Source organism: Cydia amplana, chromosome 19, assembly GCF_948474715.1.
Source record: "Cydia amplana chromosome 19, ilCydAmpl1.1, whole genome shotgun sequence".
NCBI lineage: Eukaryota > Metazoa > Arthropoda > Insecta > Lepidoptera > Tortricidae > Cydia > Cydia amplana.
Window position 1 is genome coordinate 1,914,046 of NC_086087.1, and position 24,270 is coordinate 1,938,315.

General features: G+C 37.4%; 1 protein-coding gene and 1 long non-coding RNA gene across 6 annotated transcripts in view; one reads left to right on the forward strand and one right to left on the reverse strand.

Moving 5' to 3' along the window:
• The first annotated feature begins 4,597 nt into the window (after window positions 1-4,597).
• On the forward strand, window positions 4,598-5,156 carry LOC134657300 (uncharacterized). The gene is made up of 3 exons (XR_010097592.1): window positions 4,598-4,778; window positions 4,833-4,970; window positions 5,025-5,156. It is a non-coding gene; the product is annotated as an uncharacterized LOC134657300 (long non-coding RNA).
• Window positions 4,986-24,270, reverse strand: part of LOC134657220 (prestin) — a 68,263-nt gene continuing 48,978 nt past the window's right edge. For all 5 annotated transcript variants that reach the window (XM_063512786.1, XM_063512787.1, XM_063512788.1 and 2 more), the window contains 15 exons: window positions 23,918-24,079; window positions 22,887-23,032; window positions 21,855-21,930; window positions 21,033-21,109; window positions 19,199-19,363; window positions 17,718-17,822; window positions 16,022-16,155; window positions 13,348-13,510; window positions 12,814-12,894; window positions 12,284-12,447; window positions 11,598-11,678; window positions 9,213-9,336; window positions 7,509-7,709; window positions 5,771-5,897; window positions 4,986-5,183 (listed from right to left, as the gene is read on the reverse strand). In XM_063512786.1, the coding sequence (XP_063368856.1) occupies window positions 5,026-5,183; window positions 5,771-5,897; window positions 7,509-7,709; window positions 9,213-9,336; window positions 11,598-11,678; window positions 12,284-12,447; window positions 12,814-12,894; window positions 13,348-13,510; window positions 16,022-16,155; window positions 17,718-17,822; window positions 19,199-19,363; window positions 21,033-21,109; window positions 21,855-21,930; window positions 22,887-23,032; window positions 23,918-24,079 (1,964 nt within the window). In that variant the 3' untranslated portion in view covers window positions 4,986-5,025. The remainder of the gene's footprint in view (window positions 5,184-5,770; window positions 5,898-7,508; window positions 7,710-9,212; window positions 9,337-11,597; window positions 11,679-12,283; window positions 12,448-12,813; window positions 12,895-13,347; window positions 13,511-16,021; window positions 16,156-17,717; window positions 17,823-19,198; window positions 19,364-21,032; window positions 21,110-21,854; window positions 21,931-22,886; window positions 23,033-23,917; window positions 24,080-24,270) is intronic.

The window sequence follows — 24,270 nt, forward strand, 5'->3', positions numbered from 1 at the left end:
GTCGTAAATGTAGTCAATTGAAATGTAATTTTAGTATCAGCGATATAGAAACATAAAAACAATGGAATAAGTATAATTTTCATAGAATTAATGTTTAGGCGAACTTGGAGACGGGTAGAGAAGTTAGGATAAAAGTAATGTTACTAACAAATACAGAATCGTTAAATAAGTATGTGTAAATACTTGTTTGTTATTTAATATTTGCAATAATTTTTACATACTTTTATTTAGCTTCACCGCCTATATTCATTGTACATATAATATATGTGCTTCAAATCTTGTAACTTAAATTTGAACCACTTCCCGGTGTCTGATTGAGCTGAAATTTTGTATAGTTCCGTATTTCCGATGACAATGCAATATTATGCTAACATGAAGCTGATCTGATGATGCAATCGGAATATAGCCAAAGGATCTCTTCAATGGAAAAACATGAACACATTGAATTTAGGCTTATTAGAAAGATCTCGAGAAGCACTCTTTAGACATGTAAAGGTGAAAAAGTACAGTCAGCAATAAAAGTGTGTATCAAAAAATATTTTTAACGGTCACTTGTTGTTGTTATAATTCGGGGAAGGATCGCTCATTATACAAATGCTTTTCATCTCTATTTCAATTGATGAAGTAAAGTTATTATGAATTTTCTTAAATGTATTTTTTTATGGACAGTCAAGTTAGAAATTAAATATAGACTATTTTCCATTCTTATATTTACTGGAATTATAAATGAGCTTGACTGTACTCAGTTGTGTTGTTAAATATATATTTATGAAGTTTGTTTTCATAAAATATAAGTACTTTTTGTTTATCTGTTGTTTAATTTATAATCAAGCCTAACTATTTTTAATTATTCATTGCAAGTCTGTCCGGTATCCATTTACCCCCTTATTCATAAACGCTAAGTCAGTTGATGATCGTTTGATCGTTTGTCCCTCTCTATGGCATAACGACAGATAGGGACAAACGACGATCATCAACTGATTAAGTTAGCAACCGTTTATGAATAACACCATTAGAGTTTAGAATAGGAAATAAAATGTAAATGGTAATTCAACATATTTATTACATAAGTACAAACAATATATTAGGTACCAAGTATCACAATCACAATGTTCAATCTAAAATTAACGATATCTATAAATAAATTCTTCGACTAAAATAACACTAGCATTGTACATTCTCTTAAAATACATGTAAAGTACCACAAAAAAAAATAGGTACCGAAGGGGCAATTTTACTTTTCTGTGTAACTTTAACTTAATTATATTTCGTTCTGTAAAAACTTAATGATTTATCTTATCAGTCAGGTCAGAAGAGGGACGTGCCTAAATGTAAGGAATTTTAATAATAATTGTCTCTAAACATAGCTTTTACCGCAGGTGCACTTGCCGTGTCGAACTGGAAACAGAACAACGAAAGGGCCCGTACAGATGTAGTGCATAAAATTATTTTCTATCGTATGTTTTATACCCATTAGAGGAATTTCTTCCCACTGATACACATTTTTAATACACAGTAATGTAAATTTGCCCCAATACCGATACCAGTAAGTACACACAAGTATGGAACTAGCTACAAACTGTAGGAAAAACCGTACTTTACTAAAACCACTAATAACAGTTCTAACTGGACTTCAGTCACCTCATTTGACAGACAAAACTTCTGAATAATGAACAAATATTAAAATAATATAGAGTTAAAATAAGATAAGAGTTCGCCTAAAACTTTGTATCGACTTTGACAGAACGTGTGCGAGTAAAAACGTAAATTGTCATAGGAATTCGACATAGATGGTGGCACTGCCACACTTTGTAACTGCAAAGTCAGCTCAAAGTTAGCTTGGTCTCACTCTTAAATATCCTGGTCACGGCACCAAATTGTAACAGCCCTCTAGTAATTGACAATACTCTAGACATTCACGTTATAGTCGACAGCTGAAGTATATGGCTCTGTATACATCACAGCCATTTACTTCAGCTGTCAAAAATGCGGCTACAATATGATGTACCGCTAAACGCGTCTATCCTCTTGGCCAGTATTAAATATAGTTGTTCTAAATAATGGTCAGTTTATTTAAAAATACCAAGGCACAAAATCAGATGACTGAAACACAGTAATAGTATATTTTTATAAACATCAGCATTGAAAAAGCACCATTCGAATTTTTGACCGTCAGAACTTATCACTAGCACAGCCGAGAGATGCTTGTAAAACAAATACGAGTACGGTCAAAATATAAGGCAAAAGGGACATTCAGTTTAACTTTTAATAGCGCCAAAGGTCCGGTCGAAAATATAAGGCAAAAGGGACATTCGGTTTAACTTTTAATAGCGCCAAAGGTCCGGTCGAAAATGAGGTTTTACCCACTATGCAAGTGAGAAAGAAATATACAGTAAAGGATAGATTATTGTAGCTGCCATTATAATAATTCTGCTTTCTTTTATACTTATTATATATAAATTCAACTATATACTTCTATTGTAGTTTATTGTCTATACTCTGTCTAATAGCACAGGCTTTTACCTCGATGTATGAAATATAAATATATTATGTCAAAAAGTGTCCCTTCTGCTCTAACTAGTAAAAAATAAGTGTAGAAGAGAATTCTCATTTCTAAAATTAAATAATCTATTAAGGACTTTTAGATACTAGCCTTATTTTACTTACAAAAATTTGCAAGAGATGTTCAAAGGTTTGGAAGTTGAAACTGGTTTACCAAATGTCAACTAAGTTAAGAATAGTATCTAAAAGCACACTTATTTTATAATTTGATTATAATAAATAATAAATATTGCTCGTTAAACTTTAAACCTAAATTTACTAACAGCCGGACGGCGCTGCTTATTAAATACAAAACTACACTTTTAGCACAAATATATCGCGATTTTGTCAAAGGAATATAGTCTATTTGTATTTAAGCCAACAAAATATTAACAGAATCAAAATAATGTTCTTATTTTATTTTATTGTCCAGGAATTCTATTGCTTATTTTTGCATTTCAATTGAAACATGATTCTAGACAGGAAATCTATCTGTATTTTCTATAGGCTAGATTTCCCAGTATATATCCCATAACAAATAAGTAATAACTTACTGATATAAAAAATATAAATATATCAAATTCTCATTTTATTTATGACAAACTTTAAAATAAAAAAATATCAATCGGCACCAATTACATTTTGACCGAATAATAATTTACCTTGGAAGATATCAACCTTTCCTTGTAGGGCTAAGATGGCGGCTCTTTATCGTCTGTCACCATGCCTGTCACGTTCTAACACGTATGTAAGTGCGATAGTGACGGGCATAGTGACAGGCGATAAAAACGGAACCATGCTGCCACCGCTGGTAGTCGTCAGTTTATTTACATTCATGGCTCTCTCAACAAATGTAGCTTACAGATATTGAGGCACTTAGAAGACAGAGAAATTTATTGACACAAAATTCGGGTCTAGGGGCCCGTTGGGCCCGTTTCTCAAAAGCTTGTAACTTTTGACCAGGGATGTTGCGAATATCCGCATCCGCATCCGCAACCGCGGAACATCCGCATTATTTTCAACATCCGCATCCGCATCCGCATCCGCATAAAATCGATGCGGATGTAATGCGGATGCGGATGTGGAACAGGTCGGTACAGGAACGTCTTAGCATCGGCGTAAGTGCTAGACTGCTAGGTAATTTAGTCATTAACCAAAAAACCCTATTAGAAATGAGCAGTCAAGCGTGAGTGGGACTTAATGTACGGAACCCTTGGAACGCGAGTCCGACTCGCACTAGGCCGGTCTTTTGAAATTTTTTTTATTAAAATGTAATATTTGAGCGATTTCCAAAAAAAGTGTACATGTCATTCATGTCTTCAAAATATTGACTTATTGGGCTCATTTTACTCAGAATCATATGTACATTCACGTCTCATACATGAAAAAATGTGTCCCAAAATTTTGTATGAAAAAATTTTTTTCCAGTGCGTCACGTTCATACAAATAAAAAAAAAATTCATACAAGAATGTGACGATCAGGAAAGGAAATTTTTGGACACATTTTTTTATGTATGAGGCGTGAATGTACAAATGATTCTGAGTAAAATGAGCCTTAGTCAATATTTTGAAGACATGAATGAAATGTACACTTTTTTTGGAAAACGCTCATTTGACGTTTTTTATGGTACTATCTTGACATCCGCATCCGCATCCGCATCCGCGGATGTGAGCCTTTAAAAATCCGCATCCGCATCCGCATCCGCGGATGTCAAAAAATCGGCATCCGCAACATCCCTGCTTTTGACTATTGACAGCTTTTGTTAGAAAGGGACTTCCATCACTTGAGCATGCACAAATAAGACAGGAAAAAGGTCCCGAGTTTAACACTACCTCTACTTGTGTTAGTAAGGTCATAAATTGAACAGTGTTCAGGGTTTAACACTACCTCTACTCTAGTTAGTAAGGTCACCCGTTGATAGTGACAGGAACTGTGTTATTTCCCCTCTTAGCTTCGAGTTGTCGTAGACCACGGAGTTAATTTGATTTGTTCATTAGCTGAACAGTGTAGCGAGTTTAACACTACCTCTACTCATGTTAGTAAGGCCACAGTTGAACAGTGTCCCGAGTTTAACACTACATCTACTCTAGTTAGTAAGGTCACCCATTGATAGTGACAGGAACCATGTTGTCTCCCCTCTTAGCTTTGAGTTGTAGCAGACCACGGAGTTAATTTGATTTGTTCATTAGTTGAACAGTGTACAGAGTTTAACACTACCTCTACTCGTGTTAGTAAGGTAACAGTTGAACAGTGTCCCGAGTTTAACACTACATCTACTCTAGTTAGTAAGGTCACCCATTGATAGTGACAGGAACCATGTTGTCTCCCCTCTCAGCTTTGAGTTGTCGTAGACCACGGAGTTAATTTGATTTCTTCATTAGTTGAACAGTGTACAGAGTTTAACACTACCTCTACTCGTGTTAGTAAGGTCACAGCTGAACAGTGTCCCGAGTTTAACACTACATCTACTCTAGTTAGTAAGGTCACCCGTTGATAGTGACAGGAACTGTGTTGTCTCCCCTCTTAGCTTCTAGTACTTTGTAGTATACCACGGCGTCGTGGACGGTGGGGAAGGTGTCGATACGGAGCTGGTTGGTGGTCTCTAACTCGTTGTAGCGGTGAATCATTTCTAGCATTGGACCTGAAATACATAGACCGTAGACCTGAGTATCACTACATAGTATAAAAACAAAGTCGCTTCCCGCTGTCTGTCCCTATGCATGCTTAGATATTTAAAACTACGCAACGGATTTTAATGCGGTCTTTTTTAATAGTTAAAGTGATTCAAGAGGAAGGTTTATGTATAATTTGTTAAGCCGGGCGGGTCGCTATATGGTTTAAATTTCAACTTGATACCTCCACACATTCCCGATAGATAAAGGATAGACGGAAGGACGGACAACAAAGTGAACCTATAAGGGTTCCGTTTTTAGGGTTCCGTACCTCAAAAGGAAAAAACGGAACCCTTATAGGATCACTCGTGCGTCTGTCTATCTGTCCGACCATTCCCCCTCCCCCCCGCCTATTTTATTAGGTCTAAAATTTTGAAAAATCTACACAAAATAATAGTTCTTCACCTATAGATGACAGGAAAACCTATCAGAAATGTGCAGTCAAGCGTGAGTCGGACTTAATGTACGCGCCTTGGAACGCGAGTCCGACTCGTACTTGGCCGGTTTTTTTTTCCTTTTGAGGTACGGAACCCTAAAACCAATGTTATTAACTTACCATTGGCCCCCGCTAGCAGCACCATAATGTTACTGGCCTCTAACTCTTTCGACACCACTACGAGCGTCTTGACGCCCGGAGCGTCTACGTACGAAAGCGCAGACGCGTCTATTATCACGCAGTGGACCTGAGGACAAATCACAGGGTTATGGCGAGTTTATCACCTCTAACCGTAGTTTTTGTTTTTCTTAAGCCTGGGGCCTTACCATGATGTCCTTATTGCGATTCTGTTTAGGACCTAAACTGAATTGCTAAGGGACGGAGTTATGAGACTTATAGCTCCGTCCTTTAGCGATTCAGTTTAGGTCTTAAACAGAATCGCAATAAGGACATCATGGTAAGGCCCCAGTTTTGATGCGGTTAGATTTTTTCCCCTCGTATGCGACCTGTCAAATTTGATAATTGAAAAGGTGACCTTGACATTTAATACAACAGATTTAAATTCCCACGCACGGATCCAGTTCTAAGCATACGAGGGGTTAAGTATGCGTAACGCATTTCACCTTAGAATAAAGAAAAGTGGAACTTTTGGTGATGACCAGGCCTCGGAGTTTTTTTAGCACGGTAAGACTAAGGAGAGCTATGGAGTCTTTGTTAACATTAAAATTAAATTCATACTCATACTCATCCTCATTAATTAAGTTCGTCCGAATCGTTTTATAAATACTTAGACTACTTATATGTAATTAATTCTGTTTACATATATTTAATTAAATGTTATATTATAAAAAAGTAATAATATGTATATGTGTATGTTAATATTATTATATTACCCATATTGCAGTGTCATCGCTCCAATATTTTATTTAAGTACTTAACGTACCTACATACTATAATTACTGTTAAGATAAGGAACTATACGTTGTCACTGGCCGCTTTAGATAATGCACTTAATGCACTGTCAAAGGACTACCTCGTGAGGCTATATCTCTTAAAGATGAAGGGATGAAATCAACTGGATATTGTGAAGATTGCTGCCGTCACTATTGGTGTCTTGTAAATGATGCCCATGAATGCGACTTACGACGTTTATACTGCCCATTATGTGTGAACGAACTGTTTTGTAGACGTAAGGAAGAGTAACGCATAACTATTCTAAAATATTGTAGCTCTATATCAACCTTAATGAATAATAAACAGTTTTAATATCTATGGAATATCGTTTTAATATGTCGAATACGTATTACCAATGTTTATAATCATAGGTTGCATGTCTTAAGTACTTTTTTAAGTGATAGGCCACTTATGATTAAACCTCTTTACCTAAATATGTGTATGAGTAAATCAGATGTCACATTATGTCATGAATATATAGTTACGTATTTCGTTATTGTGATGATCGCTGATATTTATTAGGTCTAGAGCTGTACATAATTTACTTGTACTTAATTAATGAGGATGAGTATGAGTATGAACTTAATTTTAATGTTAACAAAGACTCCATAGCTCTCCTTAGTCTTACCGTGCTAAAAAAACTCCGAGGCCTGGTGATGACTATAAATTTATGGCATGTTAGACTGTTTTGTGAAGTGGGTTATTTTTTATTTAAATGTAATTATGGGTGACTTCCTTGATCGCATTTTCTAAGTATTGTGCCTTCAGGCTGTAGTTTAACTTATTAAATTTCTTGAAAGTCGGCCCCACGTTGGCCCACACCCCTCAGCCTAACGGCTGACCGGATGGGATGCCAAATAAATAGTATAAAGAAATAGTATGAAGAAAAGGAAATTTTCCCTACCTTCTTTCCAATACTGGGGTCCCATACGTAACTCTCGCTCTTGGTCAAGGTCCCGTTGTTGCTGTCCTGGTCCTCGGGGAAGATGACGATGGGCTTCATGTAGCCGACCTTGCGGAAGAGCGTCTCCCGGAACAGGTTCTTGGTGGCGAAGTTGAGGCCCCCGCAGTAGTGGAATATCTTGATTCCGGGGAGCTCTTCGGCCTGAAATGGTGGAAAATGTTATTAAGTTAGTTGGAAAGTTGTTTTTTTACATTATACTCCGGTTTTTTTTAATGATAAGAATTTGTATAACCTCAAAAGTAGTGGTAATTATGCTAAGTGTGCATAATATATAGTGGGTCAAACCAATTTGTCAGTAAATAAGAACCAAAAAAACTATACTCAATTACTCATCCTTTTCTTTTGGGTGCTAGTACTAGTGCAAGACAAAGATAGTATGATTATCACTGTCTATGTTTGAAATGACACAGTCCTTTGACAAACTATACTTTACTCTTTGGTGTGCATGCAGTGTTATGTCAGGTATGGAGCTTATAGGGATATGTAGGTATGCATTCTTACTGCCAAGTTTGTGCAAAGTTAGCGTGGTCATAGTCTCAGACTTAATCATATATGTCATATTCATTAGAATCATTAGCATATATTTAATCAAAGTAATACCACATATTCCTATTCATTAGCAACGCAAACTTTTTCAATAAACTATATGTAAATCAATCAAACATGTCAATGTCAGAATATGTCAAAACAAAATGAACAAACCAACATAAATTAACCATTTATCTCATCCCACAAAATTATCACAAAATAACACAAATATCTTCAACAAAAACCCGAAACTCAAGCATATTCAACATGACTACATAATCAGAGAACTTAATATTATAACCTACTTATTCCTCAAAGAAGATTACAAGAATAATCATACTTATACCAGTACAAAAGAATTAATAAAATAATATCTTCAACTTAACGCCATGCGTCTATTCCCATATAAAAAGTACCCGTATTCCTTAGACTATGAAGTCAGTATCTTGGATATGTATCGATGGGCCGTCTGCCTAGCTATATATTGGCTGGTTATGTACGTGGTCGGATTCTTCCTGGGCATGGTCAGAAGAGAAGGGGAACTGGATATGGCGAGTAGGGGAATGTTGGGGAATAATAAATGATGGTAGTTGGTTTGAATTTGTGTTTTATTTTGTATGAAACGCAGCCTTTTCAAGGGGTAAGTGTTATGAATCAATAGTAGATTGTTAACACATTCACTATCAGACAAAAAACGGCGCACTATCCCAGAAACCGGTCGTCTATAGCTGCGTATAAAAAAACCCGCCCAGCGCGTTGTCCAAGTAAAGTTCACGAGCGCCCACCAGGTGGGTTCCTGGTAGTAAATGTGTTCCAAGGGATGCAAGGTACGAGATCATTTCGGCCTTAGGATTTATTTTTTTATTGTAAGCGTTACTATAATATGATGAAAAGCGCGACGAAAGGGGTAAAACTATTGCTTTTGAAGTTCCGAACTTAGACGAAACTAATGATCTGGCCGACTAGCCGACCAGTCGGCCGACTAATCGGCGCTCGGATGGCCGACTAGCCGACCAGTCGGCCGACTAATCGGCGCTCGGATGGCCGATAGTCTAGTCGGCCAAATCAATAGTCGGTACATCACTAGTTAAAATAATAAAACAAGAATCTACTCACGGCTCGGTACCGCTTGATATCCAGGTAGAGGTCTGTCTCCAGCACTCGGCCCAGCAGGCAGGTGTAGGGTTTCTGGGACCGAATGAACAGCGCCCCCACACTCGCTAATAGACCTGCTACTAACCTAAAATATAAGACAAAAATATGATTTATTTATAGAACTAACTTTACAATTGTAAAACCACAAAAATCTTTTTAAAAATGAGTGAGGTATCCGTATCAACACTAAAATAAGTATGAATGTTGTGTGTAAAATGTTTTGAACTCTGATTTAAATTCCGAGTCACCTTCGAGATTATTTCAGAATATCGAGAGATTTTTTAGAAAAATTTTAACATGAAGACATTACCCAGATGTGTAATGCTAATGACTTCGTGCCTGAACTATATGTATACATATATTTATCCAACTAGGGAACAAATCAAATTATTTTATGAAATAGTTTTTTTTTGTTTTATAAGTATTATAGTAACGGCACCAGTCATGGGACATTTAAGGGGAAATTTGGAGTATTTGTGATATTTCCCTGATACATGTAAAAGTTCTACCGCTTAGCTTGTTAAAAGATGAATATCCTATCCTTCTTTCATGTTTCAGGCGTGTTGTATCAAAGATACTGCAGTCAGTTTCCACATAATTAATAAATTAAAAGTATGTGTTTTTTCTCCAGTCATGGACACCAAAGCTCCAGTAATGGAACCCCGGTAATGGACGTGAATCCAGTAATGGGCCCCCTATAATGGGCATACCCTATCAGTATAAGATATTGGAATAGGGAATAAGTTTTTGGCAAAAAACTAGTTATTAGTCATTTTTGTCACCCGATTGCATTGTCATCAATCAAAATTTCAACTCAATCGGAAATCCGAAAGTGGCTCAAATGCCATTTCCAAGATTTGAACCACACTAACTAATACAGGATGGATTTTCTTTTTGGGTCAGTGAGGGCAGCTACCAGATCCCGTGCTGCTACGAGAAAACGGTCTTAGAAGACCTTCCCTCGATTTCAAATTAATGAAGATTGGCTTTTACAGATTTTGGAAAAAACATACAGGGTGCGAGGAAAAGGTAATTTTTGACAAACTTTTTTTTTGATGCCAATCGATCCCATTCCTATTGAGGATCAAAAGCTTGTATGGAACAAAAAAATAATTTCCGGCTAGAAAAGCCACAAATCGAGGAAAACATTTCCCATACAATTTGTATGAAAATGAAAACTTTTATTTTTCACATGCTATTTTTGTATGCCAATCGATTCCATTCCTATCCAGTCTCAATAGTTTTTTTGGGGTCAAAATTAAATTTCTCATTTTCTCCATAGTAAATGTATGGAAAAAGTTTTTATTAATTTGTGGCTTTTTAGTACATTACCGTAAGTTGACCCCAAAGAAACTATTGATACTAGATAGGAATGGAATCAATTGGCATAGAAAAATAGCATGTGAAAAATAAAAGTTTTCATTTTCATACAAATTGTATGGGAAAAGTTTTCCTCGATTTGTGGCTTTTCTAGCCGGAATTTTTTTTAGTTCCATACAAGCTTTTGATCCTCAATAGGAATGGGATCGATTGGCATAAAAAAAAAGTTTGTCAAAAATTACCTTTTTCTCGCACCCTGTATGTTTTTTCCAAAATCTGTAAAAGCCAATCTTCATTAATTTGAAATCGAGGGAAGGTTTTCTAAGACCGTTTTCTCGTCGCAGCACGGGATCTGGTAGCTGCCCTCACTGACCCAAAAAGAAAATCCACCCTGTATACAAACTAACAGGGCAAGTTAAATAAAATTTTGTAAAAACGATATCAATTTATTCGAAGTCCGAGGAGACATCCTGACATAGTTCGTACGAGTAACTACATTATACTTCTGTATTGTTTAAACATGAAATTACGCCATGGCAAGCATCATTATGTAAATTATCCCATCATAGGAGGTATGCAGTTTTACAGCTCCTATAATGGGATTGGGCAAAATACCTCTATTTTTTATACATCTCTAGAGTCACAACATAATGTGTTGTATACCTTATCTCATGGCAAATGCAATTAACAAAACACATTCTAGTTTACACCAAGTAATAATTAATTACAATTTAATATATGAACTCACCTCTCTTAGCGAAGTTGTTAAGAATTCTTACTGGTTATTTTTTCCAGTGACACGACAACTTTTGGGTTGGCGCCAATTTCTTAAAAATTAACCGAAATTAATAAAAAGTAAAACTTAAACAGCTCTATGACTCTTATTTATGGTAAAATATTGCCAGTGTTTATAAACTACTTTTACATACTTATTTTAGAGGATTTGTGGTTTTATGTCCCATTACCGGTTCCACGTCCATTATAGGGTCCATTACGTTATATATTTAATTTAAATTGAAAGTTTACCCATAATCGATGTTGACGAGAGTAGTCATGAGGAAGGTAATAAGCCAGACGGCTGCGTCCAATTTACTCAGATAGCAGAACCTGAAATTAAAATATTAATCGTTTTATAAACTAGGCTAAGAAGGACCAAGGAAGTTCAAGGAACAGCAGAATAACTACAAGGTCGTGGTTGAATTCTTATGTAAAACTTAAATATTGAACCATGCAAGTGATTGGGAAAGCCGAACTTAATGTCAAATTGCATTCTCCAGTCAAACATAGGTTTAAAAAATAACGCTACGTACAAATATCCTGGTCACGGCACCAAAATTGAAACTGAAGGTTCACATCAAGGTCTTTATTTATTTATTTAAACTTTATTGCACAAAATACAAAATAAATGCAATTGGCGGACTTAATGCCTAAAGGTGTTTTGCAATACATTTATCCTCTATGAATTCATATAGATAAACAAAATAGAATAGCAAAGAAACAAAGAAAAACAAAGTTGTAACAGGGATTAATTTTAGTGGTGCAAGTACCGACTGAAGTCCAGGGCAATGGGGGCTGTGCTCACTGGGGGCCTCAATTATGGTCTAATTAGGCCCCCTCTCAGGCCAGGGGCCCGTGGCATTATGCCAATTTTCCATCCTATAGTTACGCCACTGATTAATAATATATACCCCTTACCAGATATTACTACGTACCTCTTAAGGTCTAAAACTTGCAATAACATCCCCTTTAGAGACACCACAATGATCGAGGCGAGCACGCAGCGCGGCAGGTCCTCAAAAAAGGGACCCAAGAAGAGCAGGACGCATAATATGAGCAGCGCGCTCACTACTTGCGTTAGATTTGTTTTGGCACCCGCCTAGAACAAAAAATAACATAATACGTAGGTATATATGTGCTTATAGTCGTACTTACAGTCTTGGCTTGGAAAACACTTTCGTCACTAGAAAAAGGTGCGATATTGATGTAATTATGTACCTAGTGTATGTGCCAAAACACTTGATACATTTTTTGAAATCGTTGGTGTTTTCTGATAACAGTAATGATTTGATTAAGTACATTATAATTATTTATTTGATTACATAAAATATGGACCTAAAGAACTCATGATCTGTTGAAGAATGTGTTATGACTACAAAAAGTAGATGATATACCTACATAGGTCCAATTTATAAGAAACATACATACATACATAAATACAAAAATGTGTTAAGCAATGATTTACCTGGTATTGGATGTAGGATCTGGACAGACTCGCGCAGATCGGTGCGCAACAGAAGAATGAACCCATTAAATTGCTGGCGCCCTAAAATTAGAACACTCATAAACACTCCACAATAGCAAAATGAAGCAAAAGTCAAGTAAATTATTTGAACACTTGGCTTACTTCACTTCTGTTGCCGATTGTACGACCTCATACATTGTTAAATATGTCGAATTGTGTTCAGGGTTCGAAATTATCCAGATAATTATAGTCTTTGATAATTATCGGATAATTATCCCAGGTATGGATGGTGCTATATTTATAGTCTTTGAATTCTTTGAGAGTAAAAAATAATTGGCGCGTTTATTGCAATTTATTTATTAATTTTATTAGGTTATTATCATATCGATAATTATCAGGCATAAAAATCACGATAATTATCAAGATAACTAACACATTGAAAGTTTTTGTCCATTTTTCTAGACCTACACACATATGTACATATTTTTCTTGACATAGTAGAGGAAACTAGGCTCTTCTGCCTTGTCAACTTACCAGAGCCAATAACTCTTGATTAGAATCCACCTCATACTTGTCTCTGGCCGCGAATATGAGCGCCATGGACATGGATATGGTGTAGGTGACCATGGTTATGGTGATCGAGTCCACCGCTACTGATGGCATGAGTTCCAGCGGCGGTACGAACGGCGTGGGTAACCTGAATGAAAGAAAATTTATATCAGATCCTGAGAATGACGCAAATACGGGTCTCTGTTGTTTCCCAAAAAGTTTTAAGTCATAATGTATTATTTGCCCGCATTTTCGTTAGTCATAATCACAAACTGCTAAGAAGATACTAGTCATAACTCGTTTGGTTCAGAAACGCGTCACTTTTCAGGATTGCCATAAAACAAACCTAACCTAACCTATCTATAGGATAACCTTACGAAAATCCTGGAAAGTTAAAGGTTTCAGTTTTAAGAGTAATGATAATATGAGAAACAATACATTATGACTTGAAACCTTATGGCAAACAAAGGGACCCCCGCAAATACACATTGGACCAAGATATTGGTCAGATGGAATACCGTCCTAAGTAAGAATTGCTCATAGACAGATATGAAGAAATGACATCCGCTGTTATATACAACGTGCTACATCAGCCACTGAAAGTGGGGTGGGTACTCGTTGTTTAGGTCATACTGAGCAACTTTTACTATGACCAACCCCGAAATTGCGATAAGAAAATTGACACTCCCATACAAGATATAAACATCAGCCAGCCAAAATGTACAGGAAAGTAAATTTAGATTTTTCGCGATTTCTGGGTTGGTCTCATAGTAAAGGGTATAGCCGGGTAAGCATGGCCAAACTGCCCTTAGCGAAAAAAACAATTTCCTTTTACTGGATTATTAACCTATGTATATGTAGTGCTTTCACCAAATATTAAGCCTCAAATGCTTCAGATTTAAAAAAAAAATGCAAAAAAAGAAAAATCATTTTTATTTTATTACAGCCAAAGTACTAATCCGATTTCTTTGTAATTTGGGTATGTTGTATATACAATTAAGGTCGCTTTCTGAAAAAATTAATATTGAATTATCTCTTAAAATAATAGTAAAAAATTTAGATGAAAATTTTCAGAAAAATAAAAAAAATACATGCGAGATAGCGACAGTTATCAAATTTACATATTTCATGTAGAATTTAATAATGTTTAACATATATTTTTTTCAAAAATTAAAATCGGGATTAACAGTGTTAAAAACTCGAATTTGTAACATCCCATAATACCTTCTCTTCATACAAAATAACTTGTACGTTATACTAGAAAGTTATATTCCCAACGCAATTTGAATTTAGAACGCGACTTATTTCGCTGAGCGCGGACCTTAAACTCCGTGGCTGTATGCGGCTAGGGCGAACGGCATTCAGAGATTTAAAAAGCGGCCAAGTGCGAGTCGGACATGAAGGGTTCCGTATTTAGGCGATTTATGACGTATAAAAAAAAAACTACTTACTAGATCTCGTTCAAACCAATTTTCGGTGGAAGTTTACATGGTAATGTACATCATATATTTTTTTTAGTTTTATCATTCTCTTATTTTAGAAGTTACAGGGGGGGGGGGGGGACACATTTTACCACTGGAAGTGTCTCTCGCGCGAACTATTCAGTTTAGAAAAAAATGATATTAGAAACCTCAATATCATTTTTGAAGACCTATCCATAGATACACGTATGGGTTTGATGAAAAAAAAATTTTTGAGTTTCAGTTCGAAGTATGGGGAACCCCAAAAATTAATTGTTTTTTTTTTCTATTTTTGTGTGAAAATCTTAATGCGGTTCACAGAATACATCTACTTACCAAGTTTCAACAGTATAGTTCTTATAGTTTCGGAGAAAAGTGGCTGTGACATACGGACGGACAGACAGACGGACAGACAGACAGACATGACGAATCTATAAGGGTTCCGTTTTTTGCCATTTGGCTACGGAACCCTAAAAAAAGCGCGGGAACAGGAAAATAGGCACGAATTTTATACAGAGCGTTAATGATTGAAAAATGTCTGTTCCTTTGATGAATAAAATACGTCACATTCTAAATTCAAATTCGTAAAGACTGCGTTCACAATATACTTCATTCGTTTATGACTACTTAGCTTTGCTTGTATGAAGAGAGAGTATTATGGGATGTTACAAATTCGAGTTTTTCACACTGTTAATCCCGATTTTAATTTTTGAAAAAAATATATGTTAAACATTATTAAATTCTACATAAAATATGTAAATTTGGTAACTGTCGCTATCTCGCATGTATTTTTTTTATTTTTCTGAAAATTTTCATCTCAATTTTTTACTATTATTTTAAGAGATAATTCAATATTATTTTTTTCAGAAAGCGACCTTAATTGTATATACAACATACCCAAATTACAAAGAAATCGGATTAGTACTTTGGCTGTAATAAAATAAAAATGATTTTTCTTTTTTTGCATTTTTTTTTTAAATCTGAAGCATTTCAGGCTTAATATTTGGTGAAAGCACTACATATACATAGGTTAATAATCCAGTAAAAGGAAATTGTTTTTTTTTTCGCTAAGGGCAGTTTGGCCATGCTTACCCGGCTATACCCTTTGCTCAGTATGACCTATACAACGTGTGCCCATCCCACTTTCAGTGGCTGGTGTAACACCTAGTGTATCTTCGATATAACATTTATTTACTTACCCAGTAGGTATCTCCCCGACTAGTGCTATCCCGAACTTTTCCTTCAACACGCTGAACTTGGTGACGAGCGTGCCGATGACTATAGCCAGCAGCTCGATGGGGACCGGCACCCGGGAGCGTTTGGCTACCCATGGCTGCAAATAAAACATGATAGTAGTATAATTGTAAAACAGCATAACATTTTACAACTCATAAATTCATAATACAAGCGGACGCCTCTTTTCATTCCCTTTTATTAGAAGGAGACTTCCGCTTGTATTATGAGTTGTAAAATGTTATGCAATAGGCCCTAGGTCTCTATTGTTTCCCAAATAGTTTTAAGTCATAATGTATTGTTTGCCCGAATTTTCGTTAGTCATAATTGTTCTGGATCAGAAACGCGTCACTTTTCAGGATTGCCATAAAACAAACCAAACCTAACCTAAATCATCTATAGGACAACCTGACGAAAATCCTGAAAAGTTAACGGTTTCAGTTTTATGACTAATGATAATATGACAAACAATACATTATGACTTAAAACTTTATGGGAAACAAAGGGACCCCTTGTAAAACATAGAGTAGTATGTTTGTATCGCAATGTTTTTGTTTTATTGTTTATACATATTTAAATTTACTTGTAGTTCCGCTGTGATTTGGTGTATGTATACTGTGTTATGCTGTGTAACTTATTTGAATAATAAAAAAAAATGATTCTATGTGATTTTTAGAACGACAAAATTTAGTCATTATGGCGTACAAGTTCAAGTTTACGGCCCGGCCACGACTTTGCGCGACCGGCGACGGCGGCGATCTCGGAAACGGCTCTAACGATGTCGATGAAGTTTGCTATATGGGGGTTTGGGGGGCGAAAAATCGATCTAGCTAGCTTATCTCTGGGAAACCGCGCATTTTCGAGTTTTTATATGTTTCCGAGTAAAGCTCGGTCGCCCAGATATTGTGATTTAATATACGACTAGCGACCCGCCCCAGCTTCGCACGGGTTAACAAATTATACATAAACCTTCCTCTTAAATCACTCTATCTATTAAAACCGCATCAAAATCCGTTGCATAGTTTTAAAAATCTAAGCATACATAGGGACAGACAGACAGCGGGAAGCGACTTTGTTTTATCCTCTAGCCACCCAGAGACCTATAAAAAGGTCTCCTGTTCCATTCTAATTTGAACTTTGTGTTGACAAAATAAAATTTAATCTTGCTTGGCAAGGTTTGACGTATGGGCGGCTAGAGATTATACTATGTAGCAGGGATGTTGCGAATATCCGCATCCGCAACCGCGGAACTTCCGCATTATTTTCAACATCCGCATCCGCATCCGCATAAAATCGATGCGGATTTAATGCGGATGCGGATGTGGAACAGGTCGGTACAGGAACGTCTTAGCATCGGCGTAAGTGCTAGACGGCTAGGTAATTTAGTCATTAACCAAAAAAACCTATTAGAAATGAGCAGTCGAGCGTGAGTGGGACTTAATGTACGGAACCCTTGGACCGCGAGTCCGACTCGCACTTGGCCAGTTTTTTGAAATAAAAATTACTAAAATGTAATATTTGACGTTTTTTATGGTACTATCTTGACATCCGCATCCGCATCCGCGGATGTGAGCCTTTAAAAATCCGCGTCCGTATCCGCATCCGCGGATGTCAAAAAATCGGCATCCGCAACATCCCTGCTATGTAGCGATGATAGATTACCTTGAACAGTTCGTTGTTGAGTGCTATCACGAGACACACCAGGAAGGAGATGGTGACCGCCGCCACGTTGGTGTTCGGCAGCGCTTTACACACCTCGATCACTGTCTTTAACAAACAATACACATATATGTATTAGTATGATTCAATTACAATACTTATTACTTGGCTGGTCCAACAGATCTCCATCGCCATACAGCGCGGCAACGCTGCAAGTGTGATGGGGACTTTTGGACCGGGCATGACACAGAACGGGTTTTAGGTTAGGTAATAGTTTTAAGTAAGCATGTATGTGTAATGTGTATTTTTCGGTTTTTGATGTGAAAACTTCTTTAGCGGCGCTGTGCACTTTTTGTGATGGGGAAAAAATGTCAAACTCGCGAGAGGTGTCACGTGACCGTAAGACGTAAGACGGACACGTGACCTGATCGAAAAACTGTTAATTCAATGTCATTGAGTTTTTCTTTATTGATTTAAATGCCATCTAGTGAGTTTCGCTCTAACTGTTATTAATTTAACTCGAGTACTAACAGTGATGTGCTTAGGGGTTTCAAGTAATGCGACGAAATAACGCTAGATGGCGTTAACCTCAATTATACATAGTGCTGCAGACATTTTGCAATAGTGATTGAGTTTTCACTTCTGCCGGCACTCCCTGAGTGCAACCCGTTGTTTTTTATATTTGTAACAATTAGATTTGAATCTGTCCTGTAGCACCATAGAGAAATATAAGTAAAGAAAAAGTGATACCGCACTCCATACTTCAGTTTTCTTACCAAAACACGAGTTATTTCGTAGTCGACATCTAGCGTCAAGTAGCGGACATTATCAGTTCTGCTAGTTGACAATAGATGTCGCGGCAAAGTAAAACTTTAATGCTCAACAATTTACAGCTAATATTATAACCGGATGCACCGGAAGTCTATTTTCAACTCCTTCTGCTTGTAAATTGTTTTAGTAGTACATTTTTCGTCAGTAGCGACATTTGTAATATCTGGTGTTAAGTAGCAGTACTGATAGTTCCACTACTTGATGTTAGATGTCGACTAAGAAATAATTGGACTCATCTATGGAGTTACCACTCTTTCTTTACTTATATGTAGGACCCCAAAGCTGAAGGCAAATAAGTTTTTGGTACAAGCTTTTATCGCTGACTGTACTTTTCTTACGACAGACAACTAATACTCATCGAGACAATTCTAAAAACCCCTAACACAATTAGGTTGCGTTGTTTCATCACAGAGTTCCTATGGCCACCTCCTGTCTCCATCATCAGATCAGTTCGACAGTACAATATTATTGTATTGTCATCAGAACTACATACAGCTGCCAATTTTCTACGATCCTTGGAAGATGGTTAAATTAGTTACCTTAGATTCTATTACATAGTTACATACAGGTCGACCTAATAAAAGCTTGTTAAAAATGGCCAGATGTACTACGAAGAGTGAGTTGTAGTATTCAAAGTTGGATTTTCGACTTACAAGCACGACTTTATGATTCCCCGACAACTTGGGTATCCTGATGCCGAAGAGGTCCTTCAGTTGCGAGGCGATCACGATGAACGCTGCGCCGGTCGTGAACCCGGACACGAGCGGCTCCGAGAGCAGGGTCGACACCGCTCCGAGCCGGAATATCCACATACAAGTCTGGAAATAACAGGCATCAATGGGATTGGCCGGTCAAAGAATTTAGCAGATGGCGCCATCATAGCTTGACCTGTCAATCGATAGTAAAAAAAATTTTTTATGCCCTGGATGCCAGCCATTTACGCCAAATCTCATAGAAAAAGGGGCAAACCTTTGACAGTTGCCATCCCGATTAGATTTAGGGCATAGATGGTAGGATCCTAATAAATGTGGTATACGCGTGCGTCCGTGAGGGACAATACATAGGCAATGCGACACTATGATTGTCGAATTTATTTCAACCATAATCTTATCTTATACCTTTAAACGAGCAATTCTTGTTTATTTATTCATTTATATATATATTTCGGGGATCTCGGAAACGGTTTTAACGATTTCGATGAAATGTGCTATATGGGGGTTTTCGGCGGCGAAAAATCGATCTAGCTAGGTCTTATCTCTGGGGAAACGCTCATTTTCGAGTTTTTATACGTTTTCCGAGCGTAGCTCGGTCTCCCAGATATTCCATACTAATTTATGGTGGGGAATAAAAATAAAAACCGGCCAAGTGGGAGTCGGACTCGCGCACGGAGGGTTCCGCACCATCAACAAAAAATTGAGCAAAACTAGCAAAACAAGCAAAAAACGGTCACCCATCCAAGTACTGACCCCGCCCGACGATGCTTAACTTCGGTCAAAAATCACGTTTGTTGTATGGGAGCCCCACTTAAATCTTTATTTTATTCTGTTTTTAGTATTTGTTGTTATAGCGGCAACAGAAATACATCATCTGTGAAAATTTCAACTGTCTAGCGATCACGGTTCGTGAGATACAGCCTGGTGACAGACGGACGGACGGACGGACGGACAGCGAAGTCTTAGTAATAGGGTCCCGTTTTTTACCCTTTGAGTACGGAACCCTAAAAAGGGGCAAGCTATGATGGCGCCATCTGTGCAAACCTTTGACAGTTGGCAACCCGATTAGATTTAGGGCATAGATGGTAGGATCCTAATAGATGTGGTATACGCGTGCGTCCGTGAGGGACAATACATAGGCAATGCGACACTATGATTGTCGAATTTATTTCCACCATAATCCATACTAATTTATGGTGGGGAATAAAAAAAATGAGACTGTGACAAGGACAAACAATAATAGCGCTTTCGCTGCTACTCCTACTGAAAGATACATAAGACTATCCCGTTCGGTTATTTCCCCCCACTGCTCATGCCTGATCCAGTTAAAATACTAGATTCAAGTATTTAGCAGATAGCGCCATCATAGCTTGACTTGTCAATCCCTAGAATTGTGTCAAGTTTTAGTTTTTTTAATACCCTGGATGGCAGCCCTTTAAGCCAAATCTCATAAAAAAAGGGGCAAGCTATGATGGCGCCATCTATGCAAACCTTTGACAGTTGCCAACCCCATTACCGTTGCCCCTGGACACTGCAACACCAGAGGGGAAATGGAAAAAATGTAACATTTGTTGTGAGAGCTAGGGCATTTCTAAAACGATATTAGTCTAATATCAGTAGTGTGTTGTCATGACAACCCATACGATTTGACAGTTCGCGGACGAATAATATTAGTCTAATATCGTTCGAGAAATGGGACCCTGATGTTTTCCCCGATCTATTTATTTGAATATATTTTTGCTGTATTTAACTAGGTATAATACTAAATACTAACCTGCATAATGCCGACAGTTAAACATACCACGCTGAGAACTTGCTCTGGAGTGTACTCCATAGACCCGTTCCCTGAATCTGAAATTTTTACATAAAATACTGTAAAAAATCAGAATGAATACATAGTATAAAACAAAGTCGCTTCCCGTCTGTCTGTCTGTATGCTTAGATCTTTAAAACTACGCAACGGATTTTGATGCGGTTTTTTTTAATAGATACCTTATACATAAACCTCATTCTTGAATCACTGGATTCAAGAATGAGGTTTATGTATAAGTTGTTAACCCGTGCGAAGCCGGGGCGGGTCGCTAGTTTATTAATAAAAGCTCTCTACGCAGAATAAACGTAATAGAAATTGAAAAACTCATTCAATACGGAATACTGCCCGAAACTCTGCGTAAGGGGCGCCAGTAGCACAAATAGTATCTATAATTCCAGTGGGGTGACACTCCTGACTTCGGGCAAACTCAGCTCCGTCCGGCTGAGCAATGCTCCGAGCAATTATTAATGTTGACACAACTTGACGTCCCTTTGCGTGCACGACCACAGATAAGATAATCACTTGAATTTTGACAACCCTAAATAGCCGATAGGGATAGTGCCATAAGTTAGAACGGGATATCATGATTCGACCCTGAATCGCTGTCAATCTTCGGTTTTGTAGGAAGTGTCCTTTTTGTACGGTAGAACTAATACTTATTCTGTGGTAATACTTATTCTGCCGCCAGAGCGCAGCACAAGCACAAACCGTAAACCGTACATTAATTTATATATATTTTGACAATATTTCACAGATTATTCGTTATGAATAAATATGACTTACCCGTAACAACATTCGTTACATTTGTAATATTGCTAATGTTATCTATATCTGGCATCCTCGCATACGTGCTCACAACCTGGAAGAGAATTTCAAGAAAACTACTTAACAAGGAGCATATGAATTATCGTGAATTATTTAAGTTAAATAAGGCAAAAAAAACATGGAAAAACAAAAAACAACGGGTTGCACTCAGAGAGTGTCGGCAGAAGTGAAAACTCAATGACTAGTGCAAAATGCACTATGTATAATTGAGGTTAACGCCATCTAGCGTTATTTCGTCGCATTACTTGAAACCCCTAAGCACATCACTGTTAGTACTCGAGTTATATTAATACCAGTTAGAGCGAAACTCACTAGATGGCATTTGAATTAATAAAGAAAAGCTCAATGACATTACATGTAACAGGTCCGTCTTACGGTCACGTGACCGTCTTACGTAAGACGGTCACGTGATCTCTCGCGAGATTAACATTTTTTCTTTACCTCAAAAAGTGCACAGCGCCGCTAAAGAAGTTTTCACTTCAAAAAAACTAAACAAATAGTTATGTATGTGTGTGTATGCTGAGTGGGGGGTCCTAGTTTAGCGTCCAGTGTTTTTTATGTCTGTATGTCTTCTTTTCTATATGTAATATGTTGTGGCGTTAAATAAATGTATTTTCTTTCTTTCTTCTTTCTAGTTAGTGCTAGTTAGGTGTCAATGTCATCGTTAAATACCCTGAAAACTGTCATTCTTTTGTATTAAAAATGACATTGTAACAAATTTGATCATTTATACGTAAAAGCGCCAGATGAACCCAAAAAATAGGATTAAAAGAATAAAGACAACAAAACACACGGCGACGTACCATTTATTTCAACTACCAAACTAAAGTGTCATTCTATGGAACTTGCTAACTATGTAAACAAAAGTCACTAGTAAATTCATATTTATTGACAGTTTCAATATGGCGGTTTGTTTACATGGTTAGCAAGTTCCACAGAATGACACTTTAGGGTGCAAGATTATATTATGTCTCTGATGTATATATATACCTTCCCAGACATAAGACAGGCCACAGCGAAGGTCCCCAACGAGATGTGCGGTGAGGTCCCAAACAGAACGTAGATCAGGACTGGGAAGAACGCCATGTACAGACCCGCTACCGGGGCCACTTCCGCTAGCATCGCGTACGCCATTCCTGGAAAAAAAACAATGTAAATTAAAAAAGTAAGAGAAGATAACATGAGTGGCATGTTTATAATTAAAATATTGTTGGCATATAGATAGCTTAGTACCTATGTTGGACGAAGAAAATCTAGTGGCTATAATCAGGTTAATATACTAGAATCTAGAATCTAATATTTCGCCTGTCTTATGATGAGTGTACCTTACCCTGGCCTGCGGAATATGCATGACGGCAGTAGTGGCTCCAGCAGTCAAGTCCCCAATCGCATACTCCTTGAGCTTGTATTTCGGAAACCATATGATGGGAATGATAAATATTTCGTCTGTTTTATGATGAGTGTACATTACCCTGAGGAATATGTATGACTGCAGTAGTGGCTCCAGCAGTCAAGTCCCCAATCGCGTACTCCTTGAGCTTGTACTTCGGAAGCGATATGATGGGAAGGATGAGTATTTCGTCTGTCTTATGATGAGTGTACGTTACCCTGTGGAATATGCATGACGGCAGTAGTTGCTCCAGCAGTCAAGTCCCCAATCACGTACTCCTTGAGCTTGTACTTCGGAAGCCATATGATGGGAAGGATGAATTAAATATTTCGTCTGTCTTATGATGAGTGTACATTACCCTGACGAATATGCATAACGGCAGTAGTGGCTCCAGCAGTCAAGTCCCCAATCGCGTACTCCTTGAGCTTGTACTTCGGAAGCCATATGATGGGAAGGATGAATATTTCGGCTGTCTTATGATGAGTGTACGTTACCCTGAGGAATATGCATGACTGCAGTAGTGGCTCCAGAAGTCAAGTCCCCAATCACGTACTCCTTGAGCTTGTACTACGGAAGCCATATGATGGGAAAGATGAATATTTCGTCTTGTCTTATGATGAGTTTACGTTACCCTGAGGAATATGCATGACGGCAGTAGTGGCTCCAGCAGTCAAGTCCCCAATCGCGTACTCCTTGATCTTGTACTTCGGAAGCCAGTCTATGATTGGAAGGATGCCGCAGACGCATTGTGCAATGCCGCAGTCGCGGATGCACTTTCTGAGGTGGTATTTCCCTGGAATGAGAGAAGACTGGTGTTACCTCTTGCTTTCCACTAATGAGATATTGGGTAAGTAAGGAGAATTAAAAAACAATTCTAAATTAAAAACACTTAGGTTGTTTTTTGGCTGGCAAACTTGGACCTGGATTTGACAAGTTTCAGCCACAGGGATTGTGTCAAGTAGACTGGACTCACTGGAGTATTTT